The sequence below is a fragment of the Mytilus trossulus genome, chromosome 14 (genome assembly GCF_036588685.1).
Source record: "Mytilus trossulus isolate FHL-02 chromosome 14, PNRI_Mtr1.1.1.hap1, whole genome shotgun sequence".
NCBI lineage: Eukaryota > Metazoa > Mollusca > Bivalvia > Mytilida > Mytilidae > Mytilus > Mytilus trossulus.
Window position 1 is genome coordinate 64,380,505 of NC_086386.1, and position 18,108 is coordinate 64,398,612.

Sequence of the window (18,108 nt, forward strand, 5' to 3'; positions counted from 1 at the left end):
TCAAAACTTTCCAAATGATTTTAACGATTTCCTTATCATAAATTTATGTTTTTATTTTACTTGTAGATGAACAGAAGCATGTTAACATGCGTTTTTACGGCTTTGGTTGTGATTCTAGCATTTACTGATGCAATTCCTCCACCGGTTTGGCCATCAGCCTTTTCTATTAACTTTAGCGAAATAGCTTATCTATCATTTATAACTTTATACCAAAACGATGGTACCTTATATTATAACTATTACGACAAACAAGCACGGTTTGACCATAACAGAGGACAAGGGGATTTTTTCTGTATGTTTCAACGTCTGAGTGAACATGATAAAAAGGCTCCATGCCAAGTTTTGTTCTCAAACGACACAAACTTATACGTCCACTACCCAGAAGCTAAGACTTGCTGTCGTGTGTGTGGCACGGACCATGCCTGTGGCGTCCTGAAACCTGATTGGCTAAAGAACGGCACCTACCTTGGGAGCGAAATTGTTAATGGCACCAAATGTAATGGCTGGGAGACACCCGGTTATGCTTTTATGGACAGTTGGTATCTTACAGACGCTAATGTTCCCTGTCTGTATCATGAAAAATCGAATCATATCGGAGCCATACATAACATGACATTTAATCAGAAATCATTTACATTAGGGGCACCGAATCCAGACATTTTTAATGTTCCATCATATTGTCATAGACAATGTCCATGGGATCCTTTCCATCCTATTGGGAAATGATGTTTCTGGCTTTTAAGTTTTTTTCAGGTTTTTAGTTTTCGAACAGATTACCTGATATATAATAATAATTATAATAATAAAATAAAGGAATATTTCTCAATCATGTACATGTACATGTGTTTTATTTAACACGCGAGATAACTACTTTATTTGGCCTTTTTAACTTATTTTTATTCGACCGTCACTGATGAGTCTTTTGTAGACGAAAGTGCATGTGGCGCAAATACGCAATCGAAATCCTGGTATCTATGATGAGTTTATTAACAATAGAATTTGAAAATTTATTAGACACAACTTTCTTATCCATGTTACCGACAAAAAAGGGTTGACTAGGGATGAGAAATAGGTCTGCCTTGAATCTTTCACTTCGGTAGTAAAACAAATGCAAAAGAGAGATCTCGTGCAGGATGTATAAATACGCGGCAATGTCCATTCGGAAAAGAGACTCAAAACCCCATGCCTTTTAAGGGATAATGCCAATGTCTCTGCAGGTTAACGAATGCTTCTATTAACTCTTTGAGTCCTCAGTCGGTTGCATGTTGAGAGTCCAAATTTCGGTTTTTATGTAGAATATCCTCTTTTTTCCCCGTGACGAAGGTACTAATACACGCATTTAACACCTCTCACCCATCTAGGTATGAACGTATTGTTCAAATATTCTCGTCCAGAATGTACATCAATCAACTCAAAACAATCCGTGTAAACCTGGATGTTTGAATAATGATTCATAGAAACAAGTGCATTGTTTTGTATGTCAATGAAAGAGCAACCCATTGAGTACAACTCCGGGTCTTCAAAAAAAGTATACAGTATGCAAATCACCTAAGACATGTTCTTGACATGAAACATGACACAGGCTATGAATAATTCTGTGGCGGAGTGAAAACAACTCTTTTAGTTTGTTATCTCCCCCTATTTCTTTTATCTTGTCCAGTTATTCTAGTCTTGTATTTTACATATTATTATTGTTGATTTTAGAAAAATGTCACTTTTTTTTTTAATTTTAAACACCGGTATAAAAGACAACTAAATCGCGATAACAAAATGACAAATAATACCATGCAGAAGAATGTCAGCAGTAACTGAAATATGGTAGTGTTTTATTTTATGATGTTCATGTTGAGCAATCTAGGGCTTCTGCATCTGAAATTGGTTTTTGCTTTATGATGTCCATGTTGCTCTATCTGTTGCTTCTGCATGTGAAAGTGTTTTGTTTTGTGATGTTTATGTTGCTTACTCTGTAGCTTTTCTGCATGTGAAAGTGTTTTGTTTTGAGATGTTTATGTTGCTCTATCTGTTGCTTCTGCATGTGAAAGTGTTTTGTTTTGTGATGTTTATGTTGCTTACTCTGTAGCTTCTGCATGTGAAAGTGTTTTGTTTTGAGATGTTTATGTTGCTTACTTTGTAGCTTATACTATTGGTGGTGTTTTGGTTTACAATGTTCGTGTTGCTCAATCTGTAGCTTATGCATGTGGAAACAGTAAAATCACAAAAATACTGAAATCTGAGGAAAATTCAAAACGGAAAGTCCCCAATCAAATGGCGTAAAGTGTATTGTTTTGTGATGTTAATGTTGCTCAGTCTGTTGCTTCTGCATGTGGAAGTGTTTTGTTTTTTGATGTTCATATTGCTCAATCTGTTGCTTCTGCATGTGGAAGTGTTTTGGTTTGTGGTGTTCGTGTTGCTCAGTCTGTTGCTTCTGCATGTGGAAGTGTTTTGTTTTTTTATGTTCATATTGCTCAATCTGTTGCTTCTGCATGTGGAAGTGTTTTGGTTTGTGATGTTCATATTGCTCAATCTGTTGCTTCTGCATGTGGAAGTGTTTTGGTTTGTGATGTTCGTGTTGCTCAGTCTGTTGCTTCTGCATGTGGAAGTGTTTTGGTTTGTGATGTTCATATTGCTCAATCTGTTGCTTCTGCATGTGGAAGTGTTTTGGTTTGTGGTGTTCGTGTTGCTCAGTCTGTTGCTTCTGCATGTGGAAGTGTTTTGTTTTTTGATGTTCATATTGCTCAATCTGTTGCTTCTGCATGTGGAAGTGTTTTGGTTTGTGATGTTCGTGTTGCTCAGTCTGTTGCTTCTGCCTGTGAAAGTGTTTTGGTTTGTGATGTACGTGTGGGAGTCTTTTGTTTAGTGATGTTTGTGTTTTATTAAATGATTGACGCATAGTTTTTAACATAACCCCCAAAACGCTTTATTTTTCTTCAAACGACAAAACAAAATCTCAAAAAACTATCGACAAAGTGATTATTTTTTATTGTTTTAGAAGTATTTCCACTTTCAAATCTCCATGACTGTCCTCCAATGCATCTGATATAAGTGATATGAATTTCTATCTTATAAATCATAAGTGATAGAGACCTAGGATCTTTTGATTTGAGGTCCTTGGTCCCAAAAAATGAAAATTAGGTCAAGGTCAAAGGTCAAGGTCATATTCTAATATTTGAATTTGGCTTATTTTCACTTATATCCAAAGACTGTATAAGATATCAACAAATTATTTTTACTAAATTGTTAGTTGCGACATGTCGTAAGATGTAAATTTTGATTGCAAGCGAACTTTGAATGTAAAAGGGAGTTTTCTCCCCTCTTGTATTCAAAAATACGCGTTTGGTGATATAACTCATTAACTAAATATAATTAAGACCTATGGTCTTTTGATTTGAGGTCCTTGGTTTATGACCTTGAAATTGATCTCAAGGTAATAGCTTAATTTGACGTTCTAGATTTTGACCTTTGCTTTTATTCTATATGTATACATGATAAAGATATACAACTTTTAGAAAAAGGTATCAAACCATTTAACCTTGAAAAAAACAACCGGAAGTGACCTTTTGTAAACCGGAAGTAGCTATTTTTTTGTACTTTATTAATATAAAAGTATATAGAACCAGATATTTTTGGAATTAGTGTCAAGTAAATATTCAAATATAATCGGAAGTAACATTTTTCAAACCGGAAGTAACAAATTATCTCCCTTATTTAAAAAAAATGTATGGAAACAATATATTTTTGGAATCAGCTTACTAGGAGCTATCATTTGACGATTGAAATGACATTTTAAACTTAGTTTCACAACTTTTCATATCAAAATACATTGTTTTGATGGAAAGACCTTCAATTGTTCTCTGAACAATTGGTTTTTAATTTGTATTATAATGTTTGTGGAGATCTATTTATAATGTTTGATAAAAGTATGACGCATTTTTACAAATGTTAAGGCGAACTTGTCAAGTTTTATCATATACTAGTATTTGATAATCGACTTTGTGACAGCCAAGGTCCATGGTATGTTATTTATTGTAGATTAAATGTACAATTTATTAAATTTGTCAAGGTATTTTTTCAATAATAACTATTGATTTATCTAAGTTATTTTGCTGTTTGGTTTGAATTCGTTAAATACTAAATTTTTATTTCATTAGACAAATAGGTTTTTTTCGCACTAACTTTTCTTAGAGACGGTCGGAACTAATTTAAGACTACTATCTGAGGATTTCGAAATATCTGATATGAAAAGATACAGAATGCATAAAGAATATAATAAAAATATACGAATATCTGTGAAAACATTATTTCCTTATTTCTGTCAAAGACATAAGAAAAATATTGTGTATATTTTAGAAAACCATGACGACTTCAACATGGCTGTTGAGTTTTGTTTATGTCCCACCGTTACTTCCAGCCGCCTTCTCCGTGTCATTTATAGAAAATTTCAATATTAAAGGACTCAAAATGCAGAATAATGGATCTTGGGCGTATAACTTTCAACTTAATTCAATGGTGTACGACAAATTCCATGGTCAGATAGACGTATGGTGCCACTTATCTAATCTCCATCCAGAAGATCGCTCTGCGCATTGTAGGTTGTTATTTGCGAACGACAAGCAATTTTATATTTTTTATCCAGACGTTAAAAGATGCTGCATTCAGTGCGAAAAAGACCAACATTGCACGGCTCTTAAACAAACATGGCTATCGAACTCATCTTACATTGGAGACCTACATTTCAATGGAACAATTTGCCACGGATGGCAGATCAAGGGGGCATCAACAACAGACACATGGTATGTGACGGACAAAGGTGTACCATGCCAGCTCCACACCAAGTCTTTCAGGAGTGACATAGCTCATAACATGACATTTAATCAGAACAGTTTTATAAACCACCCTCCGTCTGATCCGACTGTATTTGCTGTTCCTAGCTACTGTAAAGAAAAGTGCCCTATACCTTTCCCGGGATGACATTACTACACTTGTAGAAAAGTGCCCTCTACCTTCCACGGGATGACATTACTACACTTGTAGAATTTTCAAATATTGTTCCATGCTTCAAAATTGAAGATAATAAAATTTAGATCGACTTTTAAGATGAACTAACACGAGGTTTCTACAGGATGTTACTGTAGTTGACCTTTAAATGCATCAGAGAATTGTCCTAGTAATTAGTATATCGATGTCGATTCGAATTACTCAGTAAATGCACCTTAACTTGTCTTCCTTTCACGTCAATATTTTGTAATTTATTCAACCATCTTATTATCTTTTCTAAATGAAATATATCATGCAGGCAGTTTTAGCATTGTCACTGGTAGTTCATTCTAGTTTTTTCTTCTTCACCTGCCCTTTATTGACTGCAAACGAATTACGGCTTAAATTAGATTCTTGAAAATCCTAAACTAAGAAAGAATTTCTTGTGGGTCATATTCTTTTTTTCTCTCGTTGTTTTTGTAACTTTTTTAACATTGCTTAATAGTTTTCTCTATTTCTTGCACAAAATGTTTTCCTGCGTCTAGCGTAATTTTCTTTTACGGTTTGGGGATAAACTAGGGAAACGTGAATATATACGTACGCCAATCTTGAGTTTGGTGAATTTCTATGTAACAACTTTAGAATTTTCGGACATGAATACTAATTTATTGTTTTTAGTAACTTTAATCCTCTATCCGAACGTATTAGCGTATGTTAATCGGTGCTATATTTCAATCAATAATCCCTTTTCTACTGGACATAAAATTGATTGACTATTCTATAAAACGATGTACATTTGTAAGGATAAATTGTTTTCAATTATATCTATTTAAAAAACTAATTAAAAGTACAAATAAAAACTTCTCTCAATTCAACAACTTTAATTTATCCTTTTAACTTATTAATTAAAGCACACAATATGTACGACTAATAATCAATCTATGGATGTGTAAAACAAAATATATGATAGCTTTCGGAAGAACATAAATGTTTTTTCATTAACTTGTGATCGGAAAAACAAGATAAATACCTCATCATTGATTTCTAATTACAGCTCACCTGCCGGGACAATATTTTTTATTTCAATGTCACTTTCATCTTCCTCAAATTCATGATACAAAGTCTTGCATGCTAATGTCTCATTTCATTAATTGTTTATGAGTTTAAGTATAACACAAAAAGAACAAAGGAAGATGTAGGAAATCTCCTCTCTCTGTGAATTCCCTGATATATTGTGTATTGCCTTATTAAATTAATTGACAGTTGTAATCAAAACAGAATAGAACTGTGACAGAGAAACTGTAAATCTGTTTTCGATTGGTTTACTGCTGGTAATATTGATCCAATGGGAGAAGTTGTTTTATTCATATAAAGTTGCTATACGTTATTAGTTTTGCATTTTGTACCATGCAATTCACGTAACTAAAAGCAGAATTAGTTGTTTTCGGTGCTAATTAATTCATCTTCAATGTGCCTAATTCAAAGTATTTGTATCACGTGTTAAATATAAGGATGCTTGGATTTCTTTTGATTATTCTATTTATTGCAATTACAGGTAAGAAAACTTTTCTAACACAATTTGTAAAGATTTCTTTTAAATTCTTGTTAATTTTTTCATTGCCGCTATAACTATCCAACAAGTTGGCATAATCACTCTAAAATAATTATGCATACTCAGGTTGATTATGCTCAAAATGATTATGCTCAAAACGATTATGCGCCTCTCTCTCCCCTCGACTGTACATTTTGGTATAGTTGTTTTTCCCTGCTCATTGTAACGATTTCACTACGGCCATAAAACTACGACTTATTGATATATCAAATCAAAACTTTAATATCATTTTCTTAACAATTTGAAATTAAATTTACAACTACACGTTTTACAGTATCAGGTTTTACTTTTGATATCTATTTTGTTACGATTTGTGCAAATTTTACTTTGTTTCAACTTACATGTAGTAGAAGAAGTATTTTATCGTTTCGACTGTCAATGCAGTTCAAGTCAGAACTACATTTTTATCGTTCAACTGTCAATCCAGTTTATATTAATAGTAACAAACCATCATTCGATAGTTTAGTTTATGCAGTTGGCATGCAACCCATTGAAAAAGTCAGAAAGTATTCATAGAAATGACAATTCATATTCATATCACAGCAGTTTTCACAAGAATGGCCAATAGTTATAGCCCATAAAAGTCTTTAAAAACTATTTATTAAACTATTTGATTTAATTTGTTCTTAATTCCTGAAGCCCATATATTACATTGGAGTTATATAAATAAAACCTCTTCGCCGAGTTCAAATTGCATTTCTACATTCAATCTTTATTAGAACCAAAATTTATGACATCAAAAATGTAAAATAAAACGTATTACATGGACTGGTATTGAAGCAAAAAGGTGTGGTTAGCATTTGATAAAGCTTAATTATAACTAATCTGCGACGATTGACCAAAGATTGTATGTCATTTGAAATTTTAACATCATTTCAGATACCTTTGCTTTGTGACGAACGACGTTTCCTCTTTGTCCGTGTTTTTGGAGTGAAATCCGAAATGTGCATGCAGTAAAAGAAATTGAAGTGTTTAAGCTTTTTCTAACTTTTCGTTTTGTTTCATTTTGTTCTTTAATATTCGACATAATTGTTGATATCTGAGTCACGTTGGAAAAACGAATGATTCTGTGAATAATGCAGGAAAAAAGAGAAGAAAAATTATTGAAATGATTTACGTATGTGTAATTAGTACCGTACTCATCGGTCTTTTCCTCTTTCGATACACTTCTAGTTTCTATTTTAAGTTATTCTGACATTGGACTCGGTCTTCTTTTGTACAGAGTTTTACATTGCGTATTGCTGTGAATTTGTTTATCCTACAATAACTAGAGGTAAAGAGGGAGGGTTGAGATCTCACAAAAAATGTTTAACCCTGTTCACTGCTGCATTTTTCGCCTGTTCCAAGTTAGGAGCCTCTGGTCTTTGTTAGTCTTGTATGGTCTATTTATGTTAGTTAATTTATATGTTTTGAGTGTGACCTCGATTTTCACTGAACTAGATAATATTTTGTTTAGGGGCCGCTAAGCCTGCCTGCAGGAGCGGGATTTTATCACTTTGTTCAAGACCCATTGGTAGCTTCGGCTGTTTTCTGTCCTTTGGTCGGGTTGTTGTCTCTTTGACACATTCACCATTTCCATTCTCAATTTTACTTTTCAAAAGAAGAACGTGAGCTTATTTCATGTTTTCAATTTGTTTTTCCTTCGATATTTCCATTTTTTGCTGTTTCGTTAAACTGATAACGTGATTATTGTTTTACTTTGTTTAAAAAAAAAACTTAATCTCTACTGACACCGTGGTATATAAAGTTACAAAGTTGTCTACATTCCTAACATATATATTACACAGATTGCAATTGTCTGTGGAAAGATATCGCGTGACTTTCTCTCATTTTTTCGTTTAGCCTCCATTCCATTAGTTACAATCACAATGTTACTAACGGAATTTAAAGAGAATGAAAACATTTTTTGACGTTTTGAAAAAATAAGTTTTGATTGATAGATGGATGTGTATATCTAATATTCATTATAGCTTTATTAAAGTAAAATATTTCTTGAAATACATTTAACAAAATATGTAGCTGTGGTGTGGTTTGGTAGAGTTTTAGTGAGCACTCAAAAGTATCCAGTTAATTGCAACAGTGCGTAAACCACTTGTTGGCCATATAGGTTATGATTAATTTTTTTTTTTTTGGGGGGGGGGGGGGGGGGCGACAGGATGGACAGTTTAAATGCATCGGTATTGTATACCGAGGTATTTAAGGCAAACGTTTAGAATGTTAGTGATGATCAGAATAATCCCATAGAAAAAAGAAAAATTCGCAATGAACAGATGGGTGTTTAAGCTATATGACGCGATGAGAAATGACGGGCATGTAATAAATTATGAATATATGAAATAATTATAACATACTGACTTGGCATATAGGACCATTCTTACACATGCGATTTATGTTCATGCCACATGTCTGACATAGGGCCATACAAACTGTATATTAGATGTGTGACATAGGAACATATTAGTTTATATTTTAACATGTGTGACGTAGGGCCAAATTAGTTATATATTCTAATATGTGGGACATATGGACCAGCTTAGCTTAGATGCATTATTCTTTTATTAGTTGTTATTGACTTTGCTTTCACTAGCTGCGATTACTCTAAGGTCTGTACAAATACCTGTTCACGATCACTCTGTGTTTATGTTAAATATATTTCTATTTATAGCCATCTGATAAATTAAGCATTTTTTAACTTATTTTTAAAGTGTGTTCTTATGTTGTACTATTATCGTATTTCCCAAGCATCGTTGTTTAAAATATGACTTTAATACTGTTTATATGCAGAAGATAGAAAACCAATCCACGAGAGATATAAAGACTGAGTTATCTTTAGCAGAATTTATACATGATCATCTTTACAGAGTGTCTAGCCAATTACAATCTTAATTCTCAGAAGAATAATAAAGCCTTCTGCATACGAGCAGTTTACATTTACCATACACAGTCTGTAGCTTAATTTAGTTAAATTTTGATCGACCATTAAGTTTTTGGCTGATCTGAATGCTGATAAATGAGTTTCGACATATATTTGTAAAAACATCAGACTATGATACGGATTATAGGTATGATATACATCAAGTGCTTGTTCTTATGAAACCAATCCCGTCTTTATTTACCGAATTATCATCGTAGTTCTACTTGCAACTAGTACACTAGTGGAACAAGCACTTCTTATCCTTTCGGAGCATCCGATCATATCCTCAGCCCCACACCCGGTTTTGGTGGAGTTTTTATGCCCCACCTACAATAGTAGAGGGGCATTATGTTTTCTGGTCTATGTGTCTGTTCGTTCATTCGTCCGTCTGTTCCGTTGCAGGTTAAAGTTTTAGGTTGAGGTAGTATTTGATGAAGTTGAAGTCAACTTGAAACTTAGTACAAATGTTCCTTATGATATGATTATTCTTATTTTAATGTCAAATAAGAGTCTTTAACCTAATTTCACAGTCCACTGAACTGCACCCGTGTAATATGGACACAGTCTTGTTCGTTATTGTTTTTAGTTTGGACCATAGTGTGGTCTGTTATTAGACTTCAGATTTTTGTGTGTCCCTTTCTTTGTCCTTTTACATTGACTTGAACTATGTCAAGAAGTATTATAATTATTGATAAAGTTGTGGTGAATGTCAGCCTATCCTGAATATGACTTGAAGAACCCTTATCCTCCACTAGATTCTCTTGTCAGCAATTGATATTTGATTTTTTTTTATTCCCTTGATCTATTGAAACACAGCACAGTTTCCGTTTCTTTTAACCTTAAGTCTTTGTCAATATCAACACTATATAAGACTTGTAGCTTTTTATTAATATATTTGTAAAGACGTTGTGTCATTGTATATATTGGATCGGCTGCATGACTGTCGGTCATTGTTTATACCTCTAAATCAATTTTAAACACAGTTTGACTGCAGTTGGTGATCAATGTTTTATGAACTTGGACATCCTCTAGTAATTACTTTTTGTATATAGTTACACATACATTTATCTCCTCTTTCAGAAAAGCTAGACTTTGTCGTCATTTAATTAAATTGCAGTATATTGGTATTACATCTAGAGCACCGTACGGCGATCGAGGTGATCTTTGTTGTAATGTTCAGGTTATTGTTTATTTATGATGTACTTACTAACACGTGTCTTTGATTGGTATTTGTCTGTCACAAAGAAACAATTCATCATCATTTTGTCTATAATCTTTAGAATACTTTAATAACTTGTTTAGAACAGGCTCTTAAAATAGTGTCTAATAGTATTTTCAGACTGATACTCGGTCTAGTAAAAAAAACCAGACTGATACTCGGTCTAGTAAAGGAAACAGACTGATACTCGGTCAAGTAAAAGAAACAGACTGATACACGGTCAAGTAAAGATCAGTAAAAGAAACAGACTGATACTCGGTCTTGTAAAAGAAACAGACTGATACTCGGTCTTGTAAAAGAAACAGACTGATACTCGGTCAAGTAAAAGAAACAGTCTGATACTCGGTCTAGTTAAAGAAACAGACGGATACTCCGTCTAGTAAAAGAAACAGACTGATACTCGGTCTTGTAAAAGAAACAGACTGATACTCGGTCTTGTAAAAGAAACAGTCTGATACTCGGTCAAGTAAAAGAAACAGACTGATACTCGGTCTTGTAAAAGAAACAGTCTTATACTCGGTCTAGTTAAAGAAACAGACGGATACTCCGTCTAGTAAAGGAAACAGACTGATACTCGGTCAAGTAAAAGAAACAGTCTGATACTCCGTCTAGTAAAGGAAACAGACTGATACTCGGTCAAGTAAAAGAAACAGACTGATACTCGGTCTTGTAAAAGAAACAGACTGATACTCGGTCTAGTTAAAGAAACAGACTGACACAAGTAAAAGAAACAGAATGATACTCGGTAAAGTAAAAGAAACAAAAAAGTCGTATATATATAGAATACAAACAGTTTTTTCCTCCAAACTTGCACCGATTGTAAGTTTGATTTAACTTATACCAGCTACGCTTTTTTGACCAAGTACCAAAAATGTCCGACCACAGAGTAGGTAGTCGGGCGAAAAGTTGAATACTCCTGAGTCGAAAGTAGGTAAAAATGAAAACAGTCTAATATCTTGAAAATCAAAATAGTTAAAGAAATTCTGACGGTACGATATTTTCAGAATATCAAGCTCTACCAAAATATCAGATATTTGTTCACCACACGCGTCTAGAAAAGATTCATCAGTGATGCTCGAATTTAAAAAGTGCAAAGGCTGAAGAAAGAACAAAGATGAAGAACACTGAGAGCCAACAATGTTTAAAAATTGTAAGACCACTCCTTAGAGAAGTTTTTGCAAAAAAGCCTTTTTTTCACAATTTTATTAGTTTTGTCTATTATCTTAAAATATATGATTAAGATACAGAGAAAAACTTTACATAGCAAAAATTCAGGAAGACCAGTCCTACAAATAAATCAAATGGACTCACCATACTTTATTGGTATCAAATCAAATGGACATTGGTATGGTTCACCATGCTTTATTGGTATCAAATCAAATGGACATTGGTATGGTTCACCATGCTTTATTGGTATCAAATCAAATGGACATTGGTATGGTTCACAATGCTTTATCGGTATCAAAATGAAATATAACCGTGTAACTTAGTTATTTATTCCTTTTGATCGTATTAGTAAATCATATCGAAAAGAAATTTAAAAGTAAACGTTTAAAGTAAAGAGATATTTATGCAACTGATTATACAAATTCGTACATTTTGAGCATACGACAGCCTTTATCAGTATTTATAAATACATTTGACTTCAGATTGTAGCCTTTGATATCTCAAAGTTTAACACAGCATTATTCGATCCATCCATTTTACACCATTTCAAGTTTTGGTTATTAGATTTTAGAAAGGTTAAACAGTTAAACAAAATCGAAAAGAAATACAACTCATTGTATAATGATAACGATTTGACACGTGGAAATGCAATGACCAAAGAGTCAACAACCCGACCTGTCTTTATTTTAAGATCTTCTAAGACACGATCTAGAATATTAAAAAATAGAATAAATAGTACCAAATCACGCCTGAAATGTAAGATTAAGATGATTTCAGCTTTCCAATTGTGAACTTTCCATTTCTTAGTAGCAATATTTCAGAAGCACCTGCATACGTGGTATATCTCCCACATCTCCCAATTGATACGATTTTCCCGTGCTTGTATTTCATATCTTGATTTCCTTGATAGAGGGTTCCTGCTCATAAGGAAGCTAATAAACCAAAAGTTCCAAATGTTGAAGTTGAAATCATCCGTTCGTAAGTTATACGGACGCCTTCACGAGTTGGTTGACAGTTATGGAATAACCGTTTCACAGATGATGTTCCTTACGTCTTAACTACAATCCCCTTTCCTTCATTACGAATGAGACTATTTACCGGATTTGTTATAACATAAGCAACACGACGGGTGCCACATGTGGAGCAGGATCTGCTTACCCTTCCGGAGTACCTGAGATCACCCCTAGTTTTTGGTCGGGTTCGTGTTGCTTATTCTTAAGTTTATTTTATGTTGTGTCATATGTACTATTGTTTGTCTGTCTGTCTTTATCATTTTTAGCCATGGCGTTGTCAGTTTATTTTCGATTTATGAGTTTGACTGTCCCTCTGGTACCTTTCGTCCCTCTTTCAAACCATTTACAACAACCCACACTAACAAAAAAATTCATAATGTTTTTCCCGGTTCTACTCACATTTCTAATCTTTTGTTTTTGCATTGTTGTTGTTTGTTTTCATTTCGTAGAAATAATCAGTTATTCTGTGTATTATCTGATTGTCTTCACCACGAGGAACTAACACTAACAATAGTAATGCACTACATGGAAGTCTGGATGCCTCGCGTATAAACAAGATACAAAGGGGGTTTAAACCATAGTTGTCGAAGAGAAACTTACAATGCTAGGACAAATAAAAATGAAAGACGAAGAAATAACTTAAAAATCCTCAACACGAAACCAACAAAAACTGGGATTGACCGCAGGTACTCCGGAGGGGTAGGCAGATTTTTAAATACATGACTTGTCCGATAAACTTTCAACGGAACAAAATACTTTCATCTCTTGTCTTTTTGAGAAAGGCACAGTAAAAGGATAAATATCCACCAAACAGATTTGTAACTGTAAATGTGTCTATCAATAGACGTGTTATCAACAGAAAGGTCAGCATGTCCTGCAAAACCATATGGATTTTTGAAAAAAAGTACCTGAGACTAATTTGAATATAATAAGTCTCAGAGGTAAATACATAACTAAGTGAAATCAATGAATATTTCTCTTTGACACCGATAGGCATTGTATAAGTGAGACAAATACTTTATCAATTCTTACTACATTAACTTTGGTGAACATTAGCCTTAACGATTTCAATTTGCATAATTATTTTACAAAGGGAATGCGCAATGAGGTTACGTATACAATTCTGCATTTTTTAAGATTACTGTGACGTTACAAACATCACATGTGTATCCCCTTGTGACACTTCTTTCATATGAATAGAAGGAGATGTTTATTAAAAATTGCCAATAAATTAGATATTTATGACAAATGAAAAAAACACGCATGCTTTCATCTCTTTGCACTTTTTCTGAAATTACTTTTGATGACACACTCAGGACATTTCAAACTAAAGTTCATTTGACAATTTCACGCACATCATAAAAAACATCAAACAAAGTCTGGGGTAACTTCATTCTTTGTTGTAAAGTTAATAAGAAAAGAGACAATTATCAGCTTTTTGCACAGTTGTTGTGAGGAAGAGGTCATTTGACATTCAAAACCTTCATAATTAAAAAAAAATACTAAATATGAACGCTCCAACAACTGCAGCAACACACTCAAAGAAAAAGCGCCATACTACTACTAAATGCATCCAAAACATGACTATATTTGGTATCATCTACCAAAGGTTTTAATGCTAAACCTCGTATATTATCGCCCCTCAATGTTTAGACGCTCAGCACTCAATTAATGTCATTTGCTTCATCCTTCTGCTATAAAAATAATGTGTAAGTGAGTAAAGGATTTCATACATTTTAGAATATCGAAATGCACGAAATAACTTGCACAAACAAATAAAGGATAATCCAAGAGTGACTTGTGTATAGGAAGACGAGGCATTAACACCTTAGCGAGGGTGTACTTGTGTATAGGAAGACGAGGCATTAACACCTTAGCGAGGGTGTACTTGTGTATAGGAAGACGAGGCATTACCACCTTAGCGAGGGTGTACTTGTGTATAGGAAGACGAGGCATTACCACCTTAGCGAGGGTGTACTTGTGTATAGGAAGACGAGGCATTACCACCTTAGCGAGGGTGTACTTGTGTATAGGAAGACGAGGCATTAACACCTTAGCGAGGGTGTACTTGTGTATAGGAAGACGAGGCATTACCACCTTAGCGAGGGTGTACTTGTGTATAGGAAGACGAGGCATTAACACCTTAGCGAGGGTGTACTTGTGTATAGGAAGACGAGACATTAACACCTTAGCGAGGGTGTACTTGTGTATAGGAAGACGAGACATTAACACCTTAGCGAGGGTGTACTTGTGTATAGGAAGACGAGACATTAACACCTTAGCGAGGGTGTACTTGTGTATAGGAAGACGAGACATTAACACCTTAGCGAGGGTGTACTTGTGTATAGGAAGACGAGACATTAACACCTTAGCGAGGGTGCACTTGTGTATAGGAAGACGAGGCATTAACACCTTAGCGAGGGTGTACTTGTGTATAGGAAGACGAGACATTAACACCTTAGCGAGGGTGCACTTGTGTATAGGAAGACGAGGCATTAACACCTTAGCAAGGGTGTATCGAATGTTGACTCTGCGGGTTGTAGTAATTCGCATGCCACTTCTGGTCAGTAAGGGCTTATCATACCGAACTTACCCACGTCTAAAAAAAGAAATATACATGTCCCACTTGCAAAAAAAACCACAAAAAGACAAAAAAAACCATGCACATGATGTGTAAATAGACTGTGTCTGTCTTCATGTTCAAACTTAAATCTATAATATTTTGATAACATTAGGTATTCTTTTGATGATGTATTATGCCATTGTTATATTGAAATTCTCGAATTAGGTTTCTTTTCAGGTAGAGTTTTTGGTTTAGTTCAAACTTTGTTCATGATTATTTATTATATATATATTTTGAAATCATTGCAAAGCTATGAAATTATATAAAAAACTTTGAAATTATATTGACGAATAAATAGTCTGTCGAATGACATAACATGAACACTTCATTTTTTTATAAAGAAGAAAAAACCAACATGAATCCACGTCCATGAACATTTTTTTATCGATGTGGTAAATATTTACAAACAGAAGACCAAATCTATTGAATTATTTTGTAAAGATACCGACTTTTTGATTGCAGATAAACTACAACCTGACAAAACAAAGCACTAATTGATTGTTTACATTTTATCTAAACTGTCAATAAATCATTTGCGGTGGTTCTGCTGTAACCCTTTTTTAACGATTGTCAGTTCTTACAATTAATCAATAATAAGAAAATAAGAAAATTATTTACCAAAGACCTATTTAAACATTTGTCATACAAACGCGTCTTTCGTTTTTTTAATTATGATTGATGACCAAGGTCATGAGCAACAGCCTGAGTTACATTGCGAGTTAGCTCTGTAACTTTGTAATGAGCTAGCCTACAGCAAATTATAGAAAAGTGATAACCAGATGTTGATATGCATGTAGGCGTGGTTTCACATAGGTCGCCCGATTAAGGCGCAGGACAACATAATGCTCTTGTACATTTGACTAAAAAGAAATGTCATTGATGCCGTACATCACCATGGATAGACATTATTTAGTATAAGTGTATTTTGTGTAAACTACACGTTGAAAGGAAAAAACCAAACTAGCTACGAAATCTGCGACATAGCTCATTTCGAGGCAAACGTAACTTTTATAACTTCTAAAACAATAAGTTTTGACTAAGAACTGACAATGAATCTCATCATAACATAGCATGTAGCCATGTTTATAAAAGGCCCCATAATCTGTTTGCAGAGAACCCGAGAAGTGTTTGATAAAACAGAGCACTATCCCGTCTATTTTTGAAAGAGAAAACATATATTTCAACCTGGTACCTTACATGTAATATATTATTTGTACTAATTAACTCTTTTCAAAAAGATAAGCTTTGCCTTAATATTTGGTTCAAAGTCAACGTCCTTTATAACATAACAAACACCCGGTATGTGGTTTTCTACATGTAACCTGGTTACAAAAAAAACAGGAGTCTTAATACAGATGTAAGAAATCAAAATAAATGTATTAACAATTATAAATGTGAACAACATTTATATTCATTTTACATATGTATAACTGGTTGGACTATTACTGTCAATCTTGGTGTCATCAATGTTGCTCCTGAGGTCAAGTAATGAGTCGAAATTAATCAATTCAGATCTGTGTAACTTTTGACGATAAATACGTAATGTATTATTGAACAACATAACTATATTGAAAAAGAGGTCAGATGTGAGATTCAAAGATTTATTTATTAAATAAGTTTCTGTTAGAAATAATCAAACAATGTAAACTTTGAATGATATATTTATCAAGCACAATTACTCTTATAGTGATGTAAATAAACAAGTTGTAGACTTGGCTGAATGCATATTTTTATGAAGTGTTCCTTTAAAAAGTCAGTTTCTATGTATGTTGGTATTTTGTTGCAGTTCAGTGTTTCTTTTCAGTTCTTTTCCTCTTAAAGATGATGCGTTTTCCTCGGATTTGATTTGTAACCTGGATTTGTTTTCGCTAAATCGAGGTATGACTATTCATGATTGAAAAACGATATACTACTGTTTTCTTCATTTTTTTCTTTCTTTAGACATCAAAGTCATTTAATAATTCGAAAATTTTAATTAACTCATTGGTTATTGTGCATGTATCTACAAAATAGTTTTAGTTTAAGACTTTATTACACAAACGAATAATAAATTGATATTTTTTTCATCATCGTGCCTCTTGAGACCATAAGCATGAGCGAAACCATTTAATAACACTTTACAACTTCTGTACAACAGAATACAAAATTACAAAGACCTTAAAGTACGTGTTTAAATAAGTTTCTCAATAAAATCTATTCCAGCAATTTGTAGATAATAATTTATAGATGAGAAACCTGTCACGGAAGGTCTTTGAGTATAGTGTTTCTAAGTATGTCGTTTTACTTGACTTTGTGGAATTGACATTTAATTTTGAGTAATGTCTTGTCATCTGATACATTCATTGAGGTGAACAAGTTGGCGTTACCAACTTTGTGTCTCAAATTGAACAAGGAAATAATATTTTCTCAATTTGTTAACCCCTCTGTTGTCATCACAGAAGTGAGGTCACGTTGAAACTATATTTTAAGTTCACTGTTTGAAAAAGATAGAAACTTTACCCCGATGAAAAGCATTGTATTCGTCAATAGTTATCAAAGGTACCAGGATTATAATTTGGTTCTCCAGATGTCAATTGTGAATCTTAT

General features: G+C 33.6%; 2 protein-coding genes across 3 annotated transcripts in view; one reads left to right on the top strand and one right to left on the bottom strand.

Moving 5' to 3' along the window:
• Nucleotides 1–2,293: 2,293 nt before the first annotated feature.
• LOC134697991 (sex-determining region Y protein-like) lies at nucleotides 2,294–2,755 on the bottom strand. Its single transcript, XM_063560277.1, has one exon. The coding sequence runs from the start codon at nucleotides 2,753–2,755 to the stop codon at nucleotides 2,294–2,296; it is 462 nt and encodes a 153-aa protein (XP_063416347.1).
• Nucleotides 2,756–6,144: 3,389 nt separating this feature from the next.
• Nucleotides 6,145–18,108, top strand: part of LOC134696654 (carbonic anhydrase-related protein 10-like) — a 33,051-nt gene continuing 21,087 nt past the window's right edge. For both annotated transcript variants that reach the window (XM_063558567.1, XM_063558566.1), the window contains exon 1: nucleotides 6,145–6,529. In XM_063558567.1, the coding sequence (XP_063414637.1) occupies nucleotides 6,487–6,529 (43 nt within the window). In that variant the 5' untranslated portion in view covers nucleotides 6,145–6,486. The remainder of the gene's footprint in view (nucleotides 6,530–18,108) is intronic.